Source organism: Rhinoderma darwinii, chromosome 10, assembly GCF_050947455.1.
Source record: "Rhinoderma darwinii isolate aRhiDar2 chromosome 10, aRhiDar2.hap1, whole genome shotgun sequence".
In the NCBI taxonomy this organism is placed as follows: Eukaryota; Metazoa; Chordata; class Amphibia; order Anura; family Rhinodermatidae; genus Rhinoderma; species Rhinoderma darwinii.
In genome coordinates, this window is record NC_134696.1 from 50,628,264 (window position 1) to 50,647,926 (window position 19,663).

A 19,663-nucleotide genomic window follows, 5' to 3' on the forward strand; every position below is an offset into this window, starting at 1 on the left:
TAATTGGTCTATACAGCTGCCTTTTTTTTTTTTTTTTTTTGTATAACATAACTTTATTTGGCTCATCTAGTGGAATTTGAGATTCTGTTGTACCTGGAAAGAAGGAAAAGATAATGTGATCAGGTATGTGCGAAAACGGCGGAGAAATAGCACGTTCTCCGCCTCGTGGCTGTGATGTCACTGGCTTGTGAGAATGTGGCAGCACGTATCCACCATATTATATGTGTCGTTTTTAGTTTCCCTTTCCACCCTGTAGCTTTAAATAGCATTTTCCCCTAAAAATATGTCCTCTTCTGTCAAGTTGATTGTCATCCAGCTTTCCCAGACCGTGATAGATGTCTTCTCCCAATATTATTACATAACGCGACAGATTTGCCATGCAGGACTTTAGGAAAGCTGGGTGACAGTTCATTCGGAGTTGTAATGGTGACTATACTGGTTATCACCCAGCTTTCCCAGAAACCGATATAAATAAAGGCTGAATAGGGTTTTTAATAACGTAACAGATGAGGAAACAATGACTTATAATTACAGATGTTTTTTAATTTGGGGGGGAAATGGTATTAAGTCTGGCCATAGATACACTGAATATATGTCCGAGAATTCGTCCTCAAAACAAACGTGTTAAAGCCGACCTGTCCGCTCTCCTGACTTGTCTATTTCTGTACATACTTTAATAACAATTATGAAACCTATTTTCTTGGAACTCTATCTTGTGCCGTTCCTCTGTTATTCCTCCTAGAAATGTCTAAATTAATGGACAACTTGGTGTCAATTAATTCAGACAACAGACTGACCGTGTCCAATCAGTGCTGACCGTGCCAGACGTTGTAGTGATACACCCTTTTAACAAGGGAAATTAACACCTAATTGGCAATTTATTCATAGATTTCTATGAGGAATAACCGAGGAACAGCACAACATAGAGTTCTAAGAAAGATGGAAATCCACTGGAGCAGTAAGGGCATGTTCACACGGCTTAGCCAAATACGTCTGAAAATACAGAGCTGAGGCGAAACCAGCTCCTGATTTCCAGACGTTTTTGTAGCAACTCGCGTTTTTCGCGTGGTATTTTACGGACATTATTGGAGCTGTTTTTCAATGGAGTCAATGAAAACCGCCTCCAAAAACGTCCCAAGAAGTGACATGCACTTCTTTTTTGCGGGCGTCTTTTTACGCGCCGTATTTTGACAGCAACGTGTAAAATTACACCTCGTGGGAACAGAACATCGTAAAACCCATTACAAGCAATGGGCAGATGTTTGTAGGCGTAATGGAGCCGTTTTTTCAGGTGTAATACGAGGCGTAAAACGCCCGAATTCCGTCTGAAAACACTGCGTGTGAACATTCCCTGACTGCATGTTTCAAATATTTTCATAGTTTGTTAAACAGCAATAGTCCAAAACAATGTGCAGAATACGTGAGCCCCTACCACCATTTATTTTGGAACTGTGCACATGAAGAATACCGCCATAAGGCCGGATTCACACGAGCGTGTGCATTTTGCGCGCGCATAAGGTCCATAACCGCTCCAAGTATCATCAGCGTATGATGCGCGGCTGCGTGATTTTCTGTTTTCATTCATAGTTTTGACTACTGTAGCGTGCGTCACACGGAAGTGCGTCCGTGTACCGTGCGTGGTTTTCACGAACCCATTGACTTCAATGGGTGCGTGCAGCGCGAAAAACCGCGAAATATAGGACATGTCGTGCGTTTCACGGAGCGGACATATGCTGTGTGAAAAGCACGGACTGTCTGAACGGCCCCATTGACTAACATAGGTCCGAGCGTAGCACAGACGTATTATACGCTCATCTGAATAAGCCCTAATATTGCACAGTGCCACACGGAGCCGCTGCAGTACTAAAAATACGCATCGCAGGTGAATATTTGGAGTGATTTTTTTCTCCGCAACGTGTGGGTGACATTTGTTAAATCTCACCCGCTTTGCTGCTACTGGATTCTGCTGCGTATTTTCCGTCCCCAATTCCGGATAGAAAATACGCAGCAATTCCGTTACATGCGGACGAGTCCTTACAACGCAGTGTCTGTTCTACAGGCATAAACCAGGCTGTATACTGTTTTGTTTGGAAGGTAATGGTGGCTAATTTAAACCTATAAATCTATAGTATTAACCCCTTCCTTCCTATAAGTTGTCATTTATAGTAGACGTCATATTCTATAAATCTAAAATGTTTTATTTTTTGGTGTCGTAGATTTTCCATCATGGCTGCTGTAAACTTTGAAGAATTTTCTGTCCCGCCCGGATCTGAGCTCGCTCTTCCACCTCTGTTTGGCGGTAACATTCTAGAAAGTGAATTGGAAACGGAGGTTGAGTTTGTAGATGGCGGCCTTAGTGGTGATAATATACAAGATGAGGAGGAAGAGGAGGCTCAGCTGCGCATCAGAGAACTCAACCAACGAAAGTTCCTTGCCCTGAATCGCCGCTGCAAAGAAATTGAGCTGGTTCGTAGAGGATGACATTATGGCTGCCATTGTCTGTGTGCACTCGCACTCCTAGGACTACGTTACTCACTGTGGAGGACCCAGGGCATCCTTGCATTACACAATAAGCGTTATGCTTTATTTCTCCTGTGGTGGCGCCGCAGGGGAATTCAATACTTGCTGCAAGGTTCCCCCACAGTTGACAGCTGTTCGCTGGAGGTTCCAGCCTCAGGACACTCCGTGATCAGCTTATTATCAGGGGGATCCTTCCAACACAAAGAGATTCTTAAGTGTACAACCCTTTTAAATACAACTGTCACTTTTTACTTTTTTTTATTATTTGTAATATTTTGCAGCTTACATGTTAAATGAGTTTTCCTGATTAATATAAATAAAGCATATTCATTGTATAAGATGTTATGCAACGGTGCAATATACTTTGTGCCCTCACTACTTGCTTGCAGTCAGTGAATGAAAAAGCAGGGGAAAATCTGTGCTATCCTAAGGGTATGTTCACACGGCGGGGGTCCGTAACGGCTGAAATTACGGGGATGTTTCAGCCTGAAAACATCCCCGTAATTTCAGCCGTACCGGCATGTGCAGGCGCTTGAACGCCGCGTCAATTACGGCCGTAATTAGCGCTGCTATTCATTGGAGTCAATGAATAGCGGCTCCAATTACGGCCAAAGAAGTGACAGGTCACTTCTTTGACGCGGGCGTCTATTTGCGCGCCGTCATTTGACAGCGGCGCGTAAATATACGCCTCGTGTGAACAGACAAACGTCTGCCCATTGCTTTCAATGGGCAGATGTTTGTCAGCGCTATTGAGGCGCTATTTTCGGGCGTAATTCGGGGCAAAAACGCCCGATTTACGTCCGTAAATAGGCCGTGTGAACATACCCTAATCTTACTCATACTCCGCTCACTACAAGAGCGCTCTGATAGAGTGGAACAAGCTGCACTTTTTTTAAACCGCACGTATCTGCACAGGTTTTTAGCCATTGAGAATGTTTCCACCCACTGACGGCAAGCAGAGGCCTTTTGAAGAATTAATACATAAACTTTTTTGTAAGGTTGCATAAGTAAATTAAAACCAAAAACTCCTTTAATTTTAGGCCCGGAGAATAAATGGACAACTCCCCCCTCTACATTGCAGGAATAAGGACTGGGATTTCTAGCACCAAGTAGGAGCAGGGGGTCAATCAGTAGGACCACATTCTGGGTCATGGCCACTGTAACTGGCCAATTCTCCTGCAGTAGGAATCCTTGTGTCTTGTAGCCCACCAGGAAAAAGACTAGCTGACCACTCTGCCCTCTTATATCTTCACAATGGCAGCAATTACAGGCACTGGCTTATAATCCGTGCCACCTCATACCTATTGAGCACCCAGGTAGTCAAATCTGTAAAATGTTGTTTTTTTTTTTCCAGGTCAATGAGCGGATACTGAATAGACTTCACCAGGTTCACAAAATAACACGAAGGTTGAAACAAGAAAGAAGGTTGGTACTTGTCTAGTAAGGTCAATAGCAGAACAGATTTGTCCGAGCACAATAATACAGTAGGATTCCTTTAATCTGACACCCTTTAGTCTGAAATTCCTTATAATTTAGGAATGGACAAGGATAATCTCATGCTAGAATGTGAAATTGTCTGATGGGTCACGATCCCGTCTGGTCAACAATGATCAGCAAATATGAAACCATTTTGGTCCCTTGAGATCGCATTTTCGAATGCTTTGTATTTATTTCAGATGTCTGATGAAAGTCTTGGACTCCTATGGAGATGATTACAGAGAGAGCCACCTCACCTTCCTACTGGAGGTAACATTTATTATAAAAAGATGCATACATTTTTGCAGCCTGTCAATCATCAGCCTGAGGGGAGCACTCTGCTCATGAATACAGCGAGTCCGCTGTATCCTTAGGCTATGTTCACACGCTTAACCAAAAACGTCTGAAAATACGGAGCTGTTATCTAGGGAAAACCGCTCCTGATTTTCAGACGTTTTTTGAGCAACTCGCGTTTTTCGCGGCGTTGGAGCTGCCTTTTTTATAAAACTGTTGCGTAAAAAAACAGCCCGACGGAACAGAACGCAGTTTTTCCCATTTAAATCAATGGGCAGATTTTGTAGGCGTTCTGCTTCCGATTTTTCAGCCGTTTTCCCGCCGTGCAGGGCCCGAAAAACGGCCAAAAATAGTCCGCGTGAACATACCCTTACAGCTCCTGTTTGTCAGACGACACATTTATGTGCCTTTTTGGCTACTAGGAATAGGGACCTGTAACTGTAATAAGCTGCCATTACATAGACCTAGTAAAGTCCGTGGATTCCATCGGCAACCGGCGGTTCTGTTATTCCCTTGTTCTGCTCCTCTGACAGAGCCAGACAACGGAATGACACAACACAGGTGTGAACACAGCCTTATCTACTACGTCTGCCTATTCGAACACTAAAGGGCACAGGGAATACAAACTATACACTTTCTATATACTTTGTAACACACACACACACACACACACACACACACACACACACACACACACACACACACACACACACACACACACACACACACACACACGTGTGTATATATATATATATATATATATGGAAATACTCTTCTCTTGCCTGAGTGAAGGAGGCTGAGAGGAGAAGACAAGCATGAAAAGTTTGTTTACAAACAAACTTTTCAGAGATCACCATGATTCGTTAATCATGCTGATCACATGCTCAGAAGCCGAACCAATTAGTTTGGCTATCAGGGAGCAGGTTGCTGGGGACACTCACACTGCCGGCATTAGCGCGCTCTCTTCAGCGCTATGCCGGCAGAAGCAGAGGACTGTAGAGTCACGCCCTGGCTGCACGGGGCATATGCGGCTAGGACGTGAATCTACAGATTGTCGGCATGAAAGGGTTAAGCCATTCAAAGCCTCTTACAGATGTGTCTATTAAGCGCTATGTATATAACGTATAAATGCGGCTTCTTTATTCCAGGGATCCCATGATCAGTGGGTTATGTTCTTTGTGTTGTAGTCACTGTAGCTGCGCTGTAATTGGGGCCGCTATAGCATTTTCAGTGAGAAGAAAACAGTAGTGCAAAAAGTTAAAACACAATGTGCCTCAAATGTCTTTTGTAACTTTTGGTGGGGTACACTGTAGTAAGCCCCATAAACCCTATCCATAGCGCCAGTCTTCACTTGAATATAAAGCACTTGTTAGAAATGTAATATACATCATTTAAGACTAATTTGGGACACAGAGGTTGGACAATCCCTTGTTGGAAGGGATTCTTAATAAGGCGGCTGATCACATGGTAACCCTTTGCTAAGACTTCGAGTGATCCGCTGTAATCTGTGAGGGATCCTAGTAAAGCCATATATCTTACTAACAGACAGAGAAACAATGAAATCTGTTTTACCATCACTTACCTAAAAGAGGTAAACTGTCCATTAAAGGAATTATCCACTGTAGACAACTCCTTATCAATATGTTATATTAGGGTACATGGATATAATCCTCAATTTGGGACTCCCCTCTATTAGCCAAAGAGAAGATCCACAGCAAACACCGTCGCTCTCTATGAAGGACCTGGTAGATCCATGCATTACACAGATGACACTTTTATGTCAATAGGTACCTTGTAATATTTGACAGCTGATAAAGAAGGGGGAGAGGTCCCAGCACCAGGACCCCCAAGCAATATTCTATGTAGACCCCTGCTGTAAACAGCTTGAGTCCTACTGACCGCTTGTGGAACACTGAGATGATAGAAAATATACTTCTGAATATGAGCTCCGAAAATGACCATTCAAGAATAAGGCATGCATTTGTATACATTGGAATTAAATTCTTAGAAGATTAATATAATTTATGAAGTACACTTGATTTTTACAGGATGAGGGCACCCAAGCCTGTAATACACCAACCCCAGTGAACTCTGAAAATGAACCCCCAGAACATGAGGACTTAACAAGGTATCTAACAGGACCTCCCCTTGGCTTAGAGGCTACGAGTCCAGAGAGCCCGTCTCCTGTAGAAGGACCACCGGCTAAAAAGAGAAAAAAGATCAAAGAGGAGAAAGACCATGGAAAAAAGATAAGCCCATCTCTGCTTCCAACAGAACCACTTCTAGCACAGGTAAAGCCATGACGGCGCCAGAAGTAGAACACAAGTTTTCCCATAATTTCATGTCAATGGCGGTGAGGTTACATAGGATGAGAGATGACTCCCATTTATTTTAGTGGCGAGATATTGTGCCCAAGTGTCCGCCTATCCAATGAATTAGAAGGCAAGAAATATACCAAGGAATACCGGTGCACCGCCACTATGTGGTAAAATGATGCATGTGGTGTAGATTTATGTAGGGCCTGGTATCATTTCTAAAGGTTATTAGAGCTGTGCATTTCTAGGTAGGTCTGACCCCTCGTTTCCACATGGACCTTTTAGTGGGATGCTGAAGCTCCTAGTACCACCAGTGAAACCCACAAATGGGTCCTATCGTGAATGATGGCTCCAACAGTTTTCCAGTCTGACTTTTATGACTTGTCTCCCCCCCCCCCTCCTCCTCCTAGGTGAATTATTGCATATCATTCCTACATTGCTCACATACCTATTGCTGTATTGCAGGTTAAGATTGAAGAGGATTATTTATGTGATGGAGATGAGGAACTTAATCTTAGTTGGCGTCCTCTCAGCCCACGAGACAAGATTCTGCAGTATACAAAGTTTTCTAGCCCTGGACCCTGCCCAGATTATGATTGATACATAAAGAAAAATATGTGATTATTGGAAATGCTTTTCCTTCTTCCACTGGACAATTCTTATTCAGCCTGTCAAAATCTGGTGAAATTCTGAATTTAGGAAATAATCCATTAATGTAAAACCATGCTTACTTCTGGAAATATCCATGGTCGGGTTCTCTGCACCTGGACTGTACTCTGCAGAGGCAGCAGCCTAGATTCCAACACGTCATTGTGGACTCACTGCTTTGACAACTCACCTCCACTGGGAAGAGAACTATTATTTGGACCCTTTATCAGTCCTGTCTGCCATTCCAATGCTATAAGATAATAATGTAGTGCAGCTCCATGTTTTATACATTTGTATGTGTTTTTGCTGAAAATATATTATACGGTTTACTGTGTGGTGGTAAATGTAGAGTGTGTGTGTGTGTGTGTGTGTGTGTGTGTGTGTGTGTGTGTGTGTGTGTGTGTGTGTGTGCGCGTGTGCGCTCTGGCTAATAGATGGGGGTCCTGAATGGCAGATCACCCTCTAGTAAGAAATTCCTAATAGGGTATTTCATAATAGGTTTTCTAAACCAAACAACCCCTTTTTCTTTCGGGTATGTTCACACGGCCTATTTTCGGGCCGTAAACTCCCGAAAAATCGGACGCAGAACACCTCCAAACATCTGCCCATTGATTTGAATGGTTAAACGGCGTTCTGTTCCGATGGGCCGTTTTTTTACGCCTCCGTTTTTCATTGACGCTATAAAAAACCGCTCCAAAAACGTCCGTAAAAAATGCCACGAAAATCGCGAGTGGCTTAAAAAATGTCTGAAAATCAGGAGCGGTTTTCCCTTGAAAACAGCTCCGTATTTTCAGACGTTTTTGAGTTTGCGTGTGCAGATACCCCATTATTTCTACAAGTAACTTGAACCTTAATTCCCTTTTACATCGGGCAAATGTAAACGGCGACGATCAGCCGACGAACAGGAAACCGCTTGTTCATCGTATCGTTTGTGCGGCAGAAAATATTATCGTTGTCGGCAGCACATCTCTGTGTAAACACGGAGATGTGCTGCCGCCATGATGGAAATATGTGGGGATGAACGACACTAGTAACGAGCGCTCGGCCCCATATATTAGATTATAATCTGGATCGGCGCTCGTTACGGCCCATATTGCCCGATGTAAAAGTACTCTGAGACACTAAGAACAAGCGTGCAGCAGATAATATAATCACATTATAAACGGAACACAATGGACAACAGTTTTTATTGGGAAAGTGGACTTTGTGTTAACACGACCATACAACAAGCTATTTCTGAAAGAACCTTTTAACAGTCATCCCTTTTCTGCCATACTAGCTGACATATTGCAGAGTGTAACCATGAGACGTGATGACGAGTGGAAGTCCAGAGAAGGTTTATAGTAGGACACAAACTCCAACAGGCTCTTCATAATTACAAGTTCTTCAACCAATCCAAGTTAGGCCCAATTTTGTCACTTGGATGACTGGGGATATCTGGCATGTTCCCATCATCTCGAACTGGAACTAATAGTAAAATACATTAATCTACATCTCTAAATAAAACAACTCAATGCATGTACCTGTGTAAATCTAGAACATATGACCCTTACTGAATCCTTGGCTGTAAAGAAGGTTCTCTCTTCTTGCTGCCTCCTATATAGGACCACCAAGTGGTATTGTCAAGAGCAGACGTGGGTCCTGCATGATAAGCCCCCAACTGCTGGAGCTTTTCCTTGTGCCTGGGCGACTCATTGGCCATACACCTGAGGCTAGACTTAGGCTTCATGCACATGTTGCGGAATTTGATGCAGAAAATCCGCCCTAAATACTGCATTTTTAGGTGCGTTTTTTTTTCATGTTGATGCGCAAATAGATTTGGTTTTGATGGGTTATTTTAAATAAAACTTGTCAGATACAATTCTGAGGCGGAAACGCAAGATAAATTCACACACTGCGGATATTAAAATACACACCGCAGGTTAATTTATGTTCGGAAAAATTCTGCAACTTGTAGCTGAGATGAATTGAAATCTCATTTACTTTGCTGGTTCTGTATAATGCTGCAGATTTGTTGCAGGAAAATCCGCATGTAATACGCATCGTGTGCATGTGGCCCCGTGGTAGAAATAGGTGCAGGTCCCAGAGTTAGGACCCACAGGATATGTCAAATGTCCCTGATAGGAAAACCCCTTAACGACGGCTATATCCATCCTATGCAGGTGCTAGTTCCGGCATAAGGACGGATATATCTGTCCTCTGATCGGATGCGTACTGCCAGTGTACCCACGCGATCAGCGGCAGGAGCATGGCCGTGATACACAGCTGGACTCCTGCCCCAACAGCTGGAATTGACGCGCGCTCTGATTCCGGCAGCTTAACCCATTAGATGCCGCTGTCAATAGCGACAGCGGCATCTAATGTGTTTGACAGAGAATGGGAGCTCCCTCTTTCACCCCATCAGCGCCCCCACAAAGAAATTACAGGGCACCGTCGGGTTTACATGGCAGCCGGGGGCCTAACAAAGCATCTGCCTATTAGGCCATGCGAGAGGCATGGCCTAATAGATTGCCCGTCAGTTTTACTCTGACAGGCAATTATGCTTTGGTATACCAAAGCATTATATAAGCGATCAGCAGATCGCATGGTGAAGTCCCCTAGTGGGACAAAAAAGAAAGAAAAGTTAAAGTTTATGAAAAAAATAATAATTACAGTAAAAATGAAATAAAACCACTTTTTTTTTTACCCAAAAAGTGGTTTTATTTAGTTAAAGCGTTAAAACAAATAACACATACACATATATGGTATCCCCGAGATCGTAACGACTCGAACAATAAAATAAACCCATTAATTAAACCGCCGGATGAACGGTGCCCAAAAAACAGCAACATTTTTTTCTCCCATTCACCCCCATAAAAAATAAAATAAAAGTTAATCAATAAGTCCCACGTACCCCAAAATAGTACTAATGAAAACTATACCGTACCCCGCAAAAATCAAGGCCACATTGACGGAAAAATAAAAAAGTTCTTGGACTGCGGCGATGCAAAAACAAGCAATTTTTTTCTACAAGGGTTTTTATTGTGCAAACGTAGGAAAACATAAAACCTTTACATATTTGGTATCCCGTAATCGTGCCGACCCATAGAATAAAGGTAACACATGTTATTTACGCTGCATAGTAAACGGCGTAATTTTAGAACATGAAAATCAATGCTGGAATAGCTGCTTTTTTTCAATTCTCTCCTAAAATAAAGTTAATAAAAGTTAATCAATATATTATAAGCATCCAGAAATGGTGCAGTCGCAAAATACAACTCGTCCCGGAAAAAACAAGCCCTTATACGGCGAAGTCGACGGTATAAAAAAAAAAAGTTACGACAGTTGGAATGTGACCGTGAGAAAACAAAAAATAATCCTTGGTCAATGACGGGCAAAATGGCCTGGTCATTAAGGGGTTAAAGGCTATGTATACCTTTGGCATAGTTTTTGTGTTTTTGCATCAGTGTGATTTGTGCAACCTCTTAAAGAGAACCTTTCACCTCCCCAAACATGTGCAGCATGTTATAGGAAAGGCTTCACAAACACGGACGCGTGTAAAATTATTTTTCTAACTCCCTCCGTTATTTACAGATCGGTGCCGTTATATTTGGCGCCCGATATGTAAATAAGCCCCTGAACTGTCAATGGGGCGTTTCTAACTAACTAAAAGGCAAGGGGGCGTGATGTCTCCGCTCTGACACTGTCCAATCAGCTGCGGACAGTGTCAGGGTGGTTTGCGCTGTGTTCTCTCCCGCGAGCACACACAGACTTGGTGGTTGTGCTGCAGATAGCGTGGGCGCGCACGGCCGTTCGCACGCACATCATTGCCTCTTCTCGGCAGCGGGAGTGGTGACATTGATGTGTGAGCGAACGGCCGTGCGCGCATGCGTATGGGCGCGCGCACGCTCTCTGCAGCACAACCACCAAGTCTGTGTGTGTTCTCGGGGGAGGGAACACAGCGCTAGCCGTCCTGACACTGTCCGCAGCTGATTGGATAGTGTCAGAGCGGAGACATCACGCCCCCTTGCCTTTTATTTAGTTAGAAACGCCCCATTTACTGGTCAGGGGCTTATTTACATATCGGGCGCCAAATAGAACGGCACTGATATGTAAATAACGGAGGGAGCTAGTAAGTTTGTGAAGCCTTTCCTATAACATGCTGCACATGTTTGGGGAGATGAAAGGTTCTCTTTAAATACATTTTATTCAAAATTATTTTAACTTTTTAAAAAATACAGACTGCTTTGTATTCTATGTACAGAGCAGCTGTATCCTTCGCTAAGACCTGCATCCGTCAGGTCAGCGGCACTGACGGGTTCAGTGACAGCGGGTCCTGCGTGTCAGAGATCGAAATGATATCAATCACATCTAAGTTCATAACAGGTGAAATGATACACCATGCTGCTTCCTACTACAATCTAGAGTAAAGAAATAAAAAAAAAAAATACTAAAATACTACTAAAATTTCTACTAGGTTTAGAGCATGTAAGCAATAGATCTGTGAAAAAAAATGGGGTGTAAGCGGCTTCTGGCTGGGACACGGCTTGCTGCAGCAGAAACCTGCCCCACCACTCTGTTTGTAATAGCGTTAAAGAAAGGAGCTCCATCCCTTTCAGTTTCAGACGTTCCAGGAGAAAACCAGGGGGTGAAGACCCCGTTTCTCTGCCAGATCTCTTTATTTCAGGAGCTTGCAAAATGTCTTGATTAATGGACATTTATTCCTTTTAGTGTCTTTTTTTTTTTTTTATTCAGTAATTTTTTTATTTGCATTTTAAATGACATCACAAAACATACATTCCTCCCCACCCTCCCAAATCCATCCCCATATAATACAAAAGTCATATATGGCAATGGTACATTCCATGTCAATGCATAATAATGCTAAATGTTACAATTGGCTATACATAGTGATCGTCACACCCCATAATATAGGACATATCATCCTCCTAGCATGATCGTATGTCTGAGCCGTCAAATGCCCTATAACGGCCACAGTCCTGGACAAATCCCCACCTCAGACTTGGAAGTAGCCATTGAGTACCAAGTAATATGAAATGCCATAACATTCTATAGGAGGATCCCACGACACCCAAGCGCAGCCACCCTTCACATAGATCTCTTACAACAGTCCCATTCTATACCTTAATTCCCTGGAAGCCAAATTAGAATTGTCCAATCTAACTCCGATGTCAAATAGGAATTCTGGTGTTCTATATACTCTGTGCAATAAATATATGTGTGACGATCTATGGGCTTCATTCAGAGATAACTGCGGTATCCTCAAGTATTTCTCCCCACTGATTGTCCTCTAATAGACCAAACTCCTCTTCCCATCTTTCTTTACTTCTCACCGGGCATCTACCCAGTACAAGATCCAGGAGACCTGCATAACTCCCAATGACCCAGTAGTCTGTTCCATAAGGCTTATAATTCGATTGTTAGAGATCGTACAACCATCAGGATAATCTGCCATATAGGCATGTCTTTTTAATACTGTACACCCAGTTGTCAATTTATTCATACATTTCTAGGAGGAGTAATAGAGGAATGGCACAACACAGAATCCCAAGAAAAGATGCTCCAGAATTATTATTTCATAGAGAATACAAGTATTTACTAAAATAGACATGTCAGGAGAGGTGAAAAGTCCTCTATTAGGCCCCCTGCACACGGCCGTGCCTGTAATCCCGGTTCGTGATTACAGGCACGGCCGGCCGCAGACAGTCGCCTGTATTTGTGGGCTGTGCTCCCATTACAAAATAGGGGAGCACGGTCCATAAAATACAAAAATAGGACATATCCTATTTTTTACGGATGGTTCCTACGGCCCGGACACCTTCCCGTAAACATACGGGAAGGTGTCCGTGCCCCATAGAAATGAATGGATCAGTATTTTGATCCGCAATTACGGTCCATAATTGCGGATCAAAATTACAGTCTTGTGCATGGGGCCTAAGGAACCAGCGCCAGCAGAGACACGACACAATTTCTTACCTGGGTAAGTGTACGGCGTAGCTTGGTTGCACATGGTGGTGTATTTTGTATAAGGACTGATGAAAGGAAGCATAACCGCTGTAAAGACAAAGATGGTACCATTTACACATTTAACATTGTGTAATCTAAATCTACTCAATATTTAGCAATCCTTACAAAGCGTCTTTGCTGAGCAGCTCCAAAACCTTATACATGTCCACCCAACCCTCACCACACACGGACACCAGACCCGCTAACATAAGCTGTGCGCACAATACTCTTATTCTCTCAACCTCCGCTCTGCTCTGCACACACGGCCCATGTATTGCCTCTACCCGAAATGTCTAACTACTCCCTTTGTACAGTATGTAGGTGCAAACCCACCCCACCTGGAAGTAATCTCCAGGTCACCGTACTGCTCTATGACCGTCCTTTCTTCATAGAGCCGCACATGGGTCAGTGGGATAATCCAGACATATTCTATTAATCTCCTTACTTTATGCTGTGACTCGTTTATTGACATATTGAGCCTCCTCTGGGCTTACATCATCCGGACCGTAAGGTATCATGCACACAACCGTTGTTTTCTTCAGTGTCCTATCCGGTATTTTTTTACCCTTCAATTCTATGGGGTTATGCACACTCCCTTTTTTTTTTCTGGATCCGTGTCCATTCCGCACATTATAGAACAGGTCCTATTCTTATCCATATTTGCGGTCCGTCCCCGCAAAACAAAACTGACAGCACACGAAAGCCACTAGGATCCGTGTTTTGGAAATGGTCGTGTGCATCGTACCTAAAGGGGTTTCCTCACTCAAAGGGGGTTGTCCAGTCTGATCGCTCAGGGTCCGACTTCCGGGACCGTCGCCGATAAACTGTTTTGAAGCGGCAGCGGGGCTTGTATAAGCACTGTTTCCCTTTCACTTCCTTATGTGCTTGTACTGTGAATCGCCAACACACTTGTAGCAGCGGTTCACAGTAAGGCTGGGTTCACACACCCTATTTACGGACGTAATTCGGGCGTTTTAGCCCCAAATTACGTCCGAAAATACGGCTCCAAAGCGTCGGCAAACATCTGCCCATTCATTTGAATGGGTCTTACAATGTACGGTCATTTTTTTTACGCGCCGCTGTCAAAAGACGGTGCGTAAAAAAGACGCCCACGTCAAAGAAGTGCCTGTCACTTCTTGGGACGTAATTGGAGCCGTTTTCCATTGACACAATGGAAAAACAGCTCCAATTACGTCCGTAATGGACGCAGTGAAAAGCGCCTGCACTTGCCATTACGTCTGAAATTGCGGAGCTGTTTTCTCCTGAAAACAGCTCCGTGATTTTAGCCGTAACGGACGTGTACGTGTGAACATACCCTTATACAGCCTTCTCCCATTGAAGTGCAGTGGAAAAGGCCGTAATACCAGGAACAGCCGTTACAAGCAGGTTGGCGATTCACAGTACCAGAAGATAAGGAATGAAGGGAAAGCAGCTCTCGTATGAACGCTGTGGCCCCTTCAAACCAGCTGATCGGCGGGGTCCTGGGAGTCGGACCCTGACCGATAAGATATTTTTGGCCTATCCTGAGGGCAGGCCATATATTTTTAGGGTCTGGACAACCCCTTTAAGCTGTTATATGGCAAATCGATAAATATGATGCACCATCAATGTCCAATCGGTCAGGGCAAGACCACTGTGACCCTAGCCAAATTAAATGACAGCCGCATGGCCGACACATTGTAGTCAACGGCCAGCCGAGGACTCTGCGAAAAAAGCGAAGCCGATACTTAGGGCCCTTTTAAACCAGCCAATTATTGGGCAAACGAGCGTTCACAGAACGCACGTTTCCAATAATTGCCCTGTGTAAACAGGGCAGCGATCAGTCGATGAACGAGCAAATGCTCATTTATCAGCTGACTATCATTTTAAATGTCGAAGATATTATCGTTGTTAGCAGTACATCTCTGTGAAAACAGGGGGACGTGCTGCCGACATGATAGGAATGTATGGGGACAAGAGGTCGTAGTAACAAGCCCGTGTCCCCTTACTAGCTTCTTGTGAAAGGAGCAAACGAGCGCCGATCAACGAGCTCTCTGGCCGTGTAAGAGTGCCTTAAGTTCTAGCAATCAGCAGGGGTCACAGTGGTTGGACCCCCACCGATAGAACATTGATAGCATATCCTATCCGAAATACTTATTTAGGCATCAGTTTGTTTCCATTTAATTTTTCCTTAAATGACGATGGCTCAGACAACTACAAATACTGTATATAAATTTCTTTAAATCCATTTCCAATTGACTTCAATAGGAAAAAAAATGGGAGGTGAGGTGCCCCCAAAAGGACAACCGAGTACAAGCCTTACATTTTCGCTTCAATAAAGAATGAGATGCAGCTGGCAACCACAGATTGATTAACGCTGAGTGAGTCGTTTTGCCTGTTTTGCACATTTGCCATTCCACAGAATATGAGATCATCAACTGACCGGTTTTCAGAAATTCGTTAAAAGTGAATCTCAAACCTGGCGAATGGATTCCATGCGATGCCATCCTAATGGAGGCAACAGAAAATGTGCTCATTTCATTTATAAGGCATTGGCACACTACTTGCAGTGCTGCCCTCTTACATTAGTTCTGCCAACTATGATCTTCCAAACCTCAAGCGTATGCACGCAGGAAACCAGTGCACCTCACAATGTTTTGCAACTTGCCAGGAATCAAAGACCCCAGGAGAACATCCACTTTTGAAAGCACAGCTATGTTGGTCATAAATCAGGAAATCTTACACAAAATCCCAATGCCGGCGGACACAGTTATGACGGGTTCTTTATTCCAGGCATTTTTCAGGAACGATCCTACTCCTACAATAAAAATAGGACAATAAAGCAAGATCATTCTTGGTAATGTCACGTTACAGATACACGCATGTAATGAGATTGCCGGTTTATACGAGTTCTACCCACATACTGGCAGTCTCCTAGATGTGCTGCCAGGGAAAACCAGGACCTGACCGGTTACATTTTATGTCCGATATTGATGCGTGAGCTTCGAGAGAAGATGGGGAGCAGCATCCGGGTGAACGATATTCCAGCTGACCGCTCCCAAATATCAATGGCCAACTTAAAAGGGATATTCCCATCTTAGGCCCCATGCACATGACCACAGATTTCTTCCGTAATTGCAGGCCATAATTACGGACTCATTCACTGCTATTGACAACGGACACCTTCCCGTATTTTGCGGGAAAGTGTCCGGACCCTAGAAGTGTACCGCAAATTATGGAACTTCTCCGTTCTTTTGCTTTTTACGAGCCGTGCTCCTATACTTTGTATGGGAGCACGGGACAAAATTGCGAGTGGCTGTCTATGGCCGGCTGTGTCCGTAATCGCGGGCCGTGATTATGGGCACGGCCATGTGCATGGGGCCTTACACATTTATGTGATGTGCATAGGACATGCCATAAATGCCTCCTAGGTGAGGGTCTTAACTATCCCATTGAAATCAATTGAGAGATAGCTTTGCTCGCACGCAGCTCCCTCCATTGATGTCTTTGGGAGTTGTAGGGAGCGCAGCAAGGATTCATGATATATTGGATAGAGTATCTTAGCGGGTGATAATATTCAGGCTGCCAATCAAAGAAAACATGATAGCCAATTGGATGGCATTATCTGAAAATTCTCATTGAAATTCACCGACAAGTCCATAAACGGATTATCCCAATTAGGGTACCAGGTGTTGGATGTTTCTTCACCCGGTGTTTGCCATTTGCAGCCTTAGTGATTTCATTTTAGTGGGATTAGATTTCCATAGCTGTTAACTTTTTTTTCACCAGCCTTTACAGGGCCTAGTCTTGGGCTGGAATCACACATGCAGTTTTTGATGCAGTTTTGTAAGCCAAACACAGGAGTGGATACAAAAGAGAGAAGACGTATGTTCTTTGCTTTATATGTTTCCTTCTTTATGGATCCACTTTTGTGTGTTGCTAGAAAAAAACACTGCATGAGTTAATCCAGCCTTAGGGTGCTTTCACACATGCAGGTTTTTTTAAATGCAGTTTTTGAAGCCAAAACCAGGAGCAGATTTAGATAAGAGAAGAAGAATCTGTCCTTTATACTTTTATCTCCTTTTTTGATCCACACGTAGTTTGGGCTTCTAAAACTGCATAAAAAAACCTGCATGTGTGAATTCACCCTTAGGCCGGTTTTTATAGGGCGGTAACACAGACGCAATACCCGGACACCCCTGGCCCAACTTTACGTCACCTTAGAACCATAAAATAATCTAAGTTTAGTCCAGTAGAACCATAGAGAACCAGCCTTAAAGGGGTTGTCCACTTTAGAAAACCTATTTCCATATACACCATTAGGGAAATCGGAGTTAAGCGGGTTTTCCCAAAATGATAAATTATCACCTTTCCACCGGAAAGGTGATAATTTTTTGATCGCTGGGACCCCCACTAATTGTGAGGAAGGGGGTGCCAAACCCCAGATCCTCCTCACTGCACCCACCCCACCACAGTGCGGAGGAGCTTGAATGAATCAGCACCCACTGCTCCATTTACGCTCTATGAAAATGACAAAAACAGTCGAGCTCTGTACTCGACTGTTTCTGTCATTCCCAGACATTGAATGGAGCGGTAACCCGCATGCTCTAACGCAGCTCCACTCAATATCCTCTTCACCGTGGTCGAGAAGTGAGGCTCAACAGGGTGTTCAGGACTCTCGTTCCCAGAATAGGTGGCAGTCCCAACGATCAGAAAATTATCACATATCTTTAGCATAGGTGATAATTTATGATTTTGGGAAGACCCCTTTAATAGTGGGGAGTCCCATGTTCAGGATCCTCATCTCTTGGCCAGAGTAGAGTGGTTACAAAGAGCGTCACTCACTCTGGAGGACCTGTCCTACACAGACAACCTATTAATTAGAATTAATGCTTACTTTCCCCTGTGGTGGCGCTGCAGCGAAATTGAGCATTTATTGCCAATTTTTCCCACAGATCACAGCTGATCACTGGTGGTCCCAGCAGGGCGACCCTTTGTGATCTACTTATCAAAATACCCTTTTAACCAGTTTTGCACTCTGTAGTGACCGTACAAGTAGTCGCTGCATTGACGGATTATTGATGCTTATCGTACTGGGTGACTTTCCTTTACCACACTCATGGCATTACTTTTTGCTTTACCTCTCTGTACCCATGTCACGTGCCCACAGCGACCACTTACATAATACACACATATCTATAGTGTTATCATTCACTGTCATGTTCCTATAGTGATTTGTGATCAGTTAGTTCCTGCTGCTGTCTATGTGACAATAACATGAAGTGACAGTGCCCGCTCACCCAGCAGCACGAGCACACAACTGGAAACACTATAGCGACCACTAACTGCGAGTCAGACGAGTCTCCTTGACACTTACTAGAGAACACAGCCATCTTTCCCTCTGACCCGCGACCGGAAGCGGAAGTACGCGTCGCTGTGCCTGCCGGGAACTGTAGTCTTCTGTGCAGTTCCTGGGTTTAGTGACACGGGGTAATATTTCGTTTCCTGGTTTAGGCTCTGACAGCCAGTACTGACATTCTGAGCTGCTAATAAGTCATGAATGTGTCCAGTGGCTTCAGGCCTTGTTCGTTGCAGCTACATTATTTAATTAAAGTGAACCTCCACCCTATCGTATTAGAGAACTGCTCACATAGCGATTCCCTAACATTTTATCACATTTGCTCTCTTTAGTTTTTAGAGAATTCTAATAACATGCAGCACTGCAATAAATGTCATATTACCCACTCAATGCCCTAAGGGCCTGTCCATGCTATAGGCTCAATAGGGGCGAGTTACTCATTCTGTGCTAAATGCATACCTCCCAAGCTTCACGTATTGCCAAGAGGGACAACTTTTTTGCCAGTTCAGCCCACACTGTATCATATTCCTATAGTGCCTCTCCACAGTATAATGCCCTTATAGAACCACCCAAACAGTATAATTCTATAGCTGCCCCCACACAGTATAATACCCCACAGTCCCTCCCAGGGGCGTAACTAGGAAAGACTGGGCCCCATAGAAAATTCTTGACTGAGGTCTCCCCTCAGGTGTCACACGCAGTCCCCCTTATAGATAGTGCCCCCTGTAGATTGTGCCATACAGCCCCCCTGTGGACAGTGCTATACAGCCCCGCTTGTAGACAGTGTCACACCCGACTTGTAGATAACGCCTCCCCCATCCCCCCTTGTAGATAGTGACATACAGCCCCCTTGTAGATAACACCATAAAGCCCCCCTGCATATAGTGCCATGCAGCTCCCCCTGAATATAGTGCCACACAGCCCCCTCCCATGTATATTGTGCCACACAGCCCCCCTTAGTAGATAGTGCCACACACAGCCCCCCCTTAGTATATAGTGCCACACGCAGACCCCTGTAGATTGCGCCACACACAGACCCCAGTAGATAGAGCTACAGCCCTCCCCC

At 44.0% G+C, this 19,663-nt stretch overlaps 2 protein-coding genes across 2 annotated transcripts; one reads left to right on the forward strand and one right to left on the reverse strand.

Annotated features, from left to right (window-relative positions):
* Window positions 1-27: 27 nt before the first annotated feature.
* On the forward strand, window positions 28-7,587 carry TFPT (TCF3 fusion partner). Its single transcript, XM_075839905.1, has 6 exons — window positions 28-123; window positions 2,217-2,466; window positions 3,875-3,945; window positions 4,197-4,266; window positions 6,339-6,581; window positions 7,071-7,587. The coding sequence occupies exons 2-6, from the start codon at window positions 2,227-2,229 to the stop codon at window positions 7,203-7,205; spliced, it is 759 nt and encodes a 252-aa protein (XP_075696020.1). The 5' UTR covers window positions 28-123; window positions 2,217-2,226; the 3' UTR covers window positions 7,206-7,587.
* An 834-nt stretch (window positions 7,588-8,421) lies between these two features.
* On the reverse strand, window positions 8,422-18,689 carry NDUFA3 (NADH:ubiquinone oxidoreductase subunit A3). The gene is made up of 4 exons (XM_075839906.1): window positions 18,616-18,689; window positions 15,982-16,056; window positions 13,230-13,307; window positions 8,422-8,720 (listed from the first exon to the last, which is right to left on the reverse strand). Exons 1-4 carry the CDS (start codon window positions 18,629-18,631, stop codon window positions 8,629-8,631), a joined length of 261 nt encoding a protein of 86 aa, XP_075696021.1. The 5' UTR covers window positions 18,632-18,689; the 3' UTR covers window positions 8,422-8,628.
* Window positions 18,690-19,663: the final 974 nt, after the last annotated feature.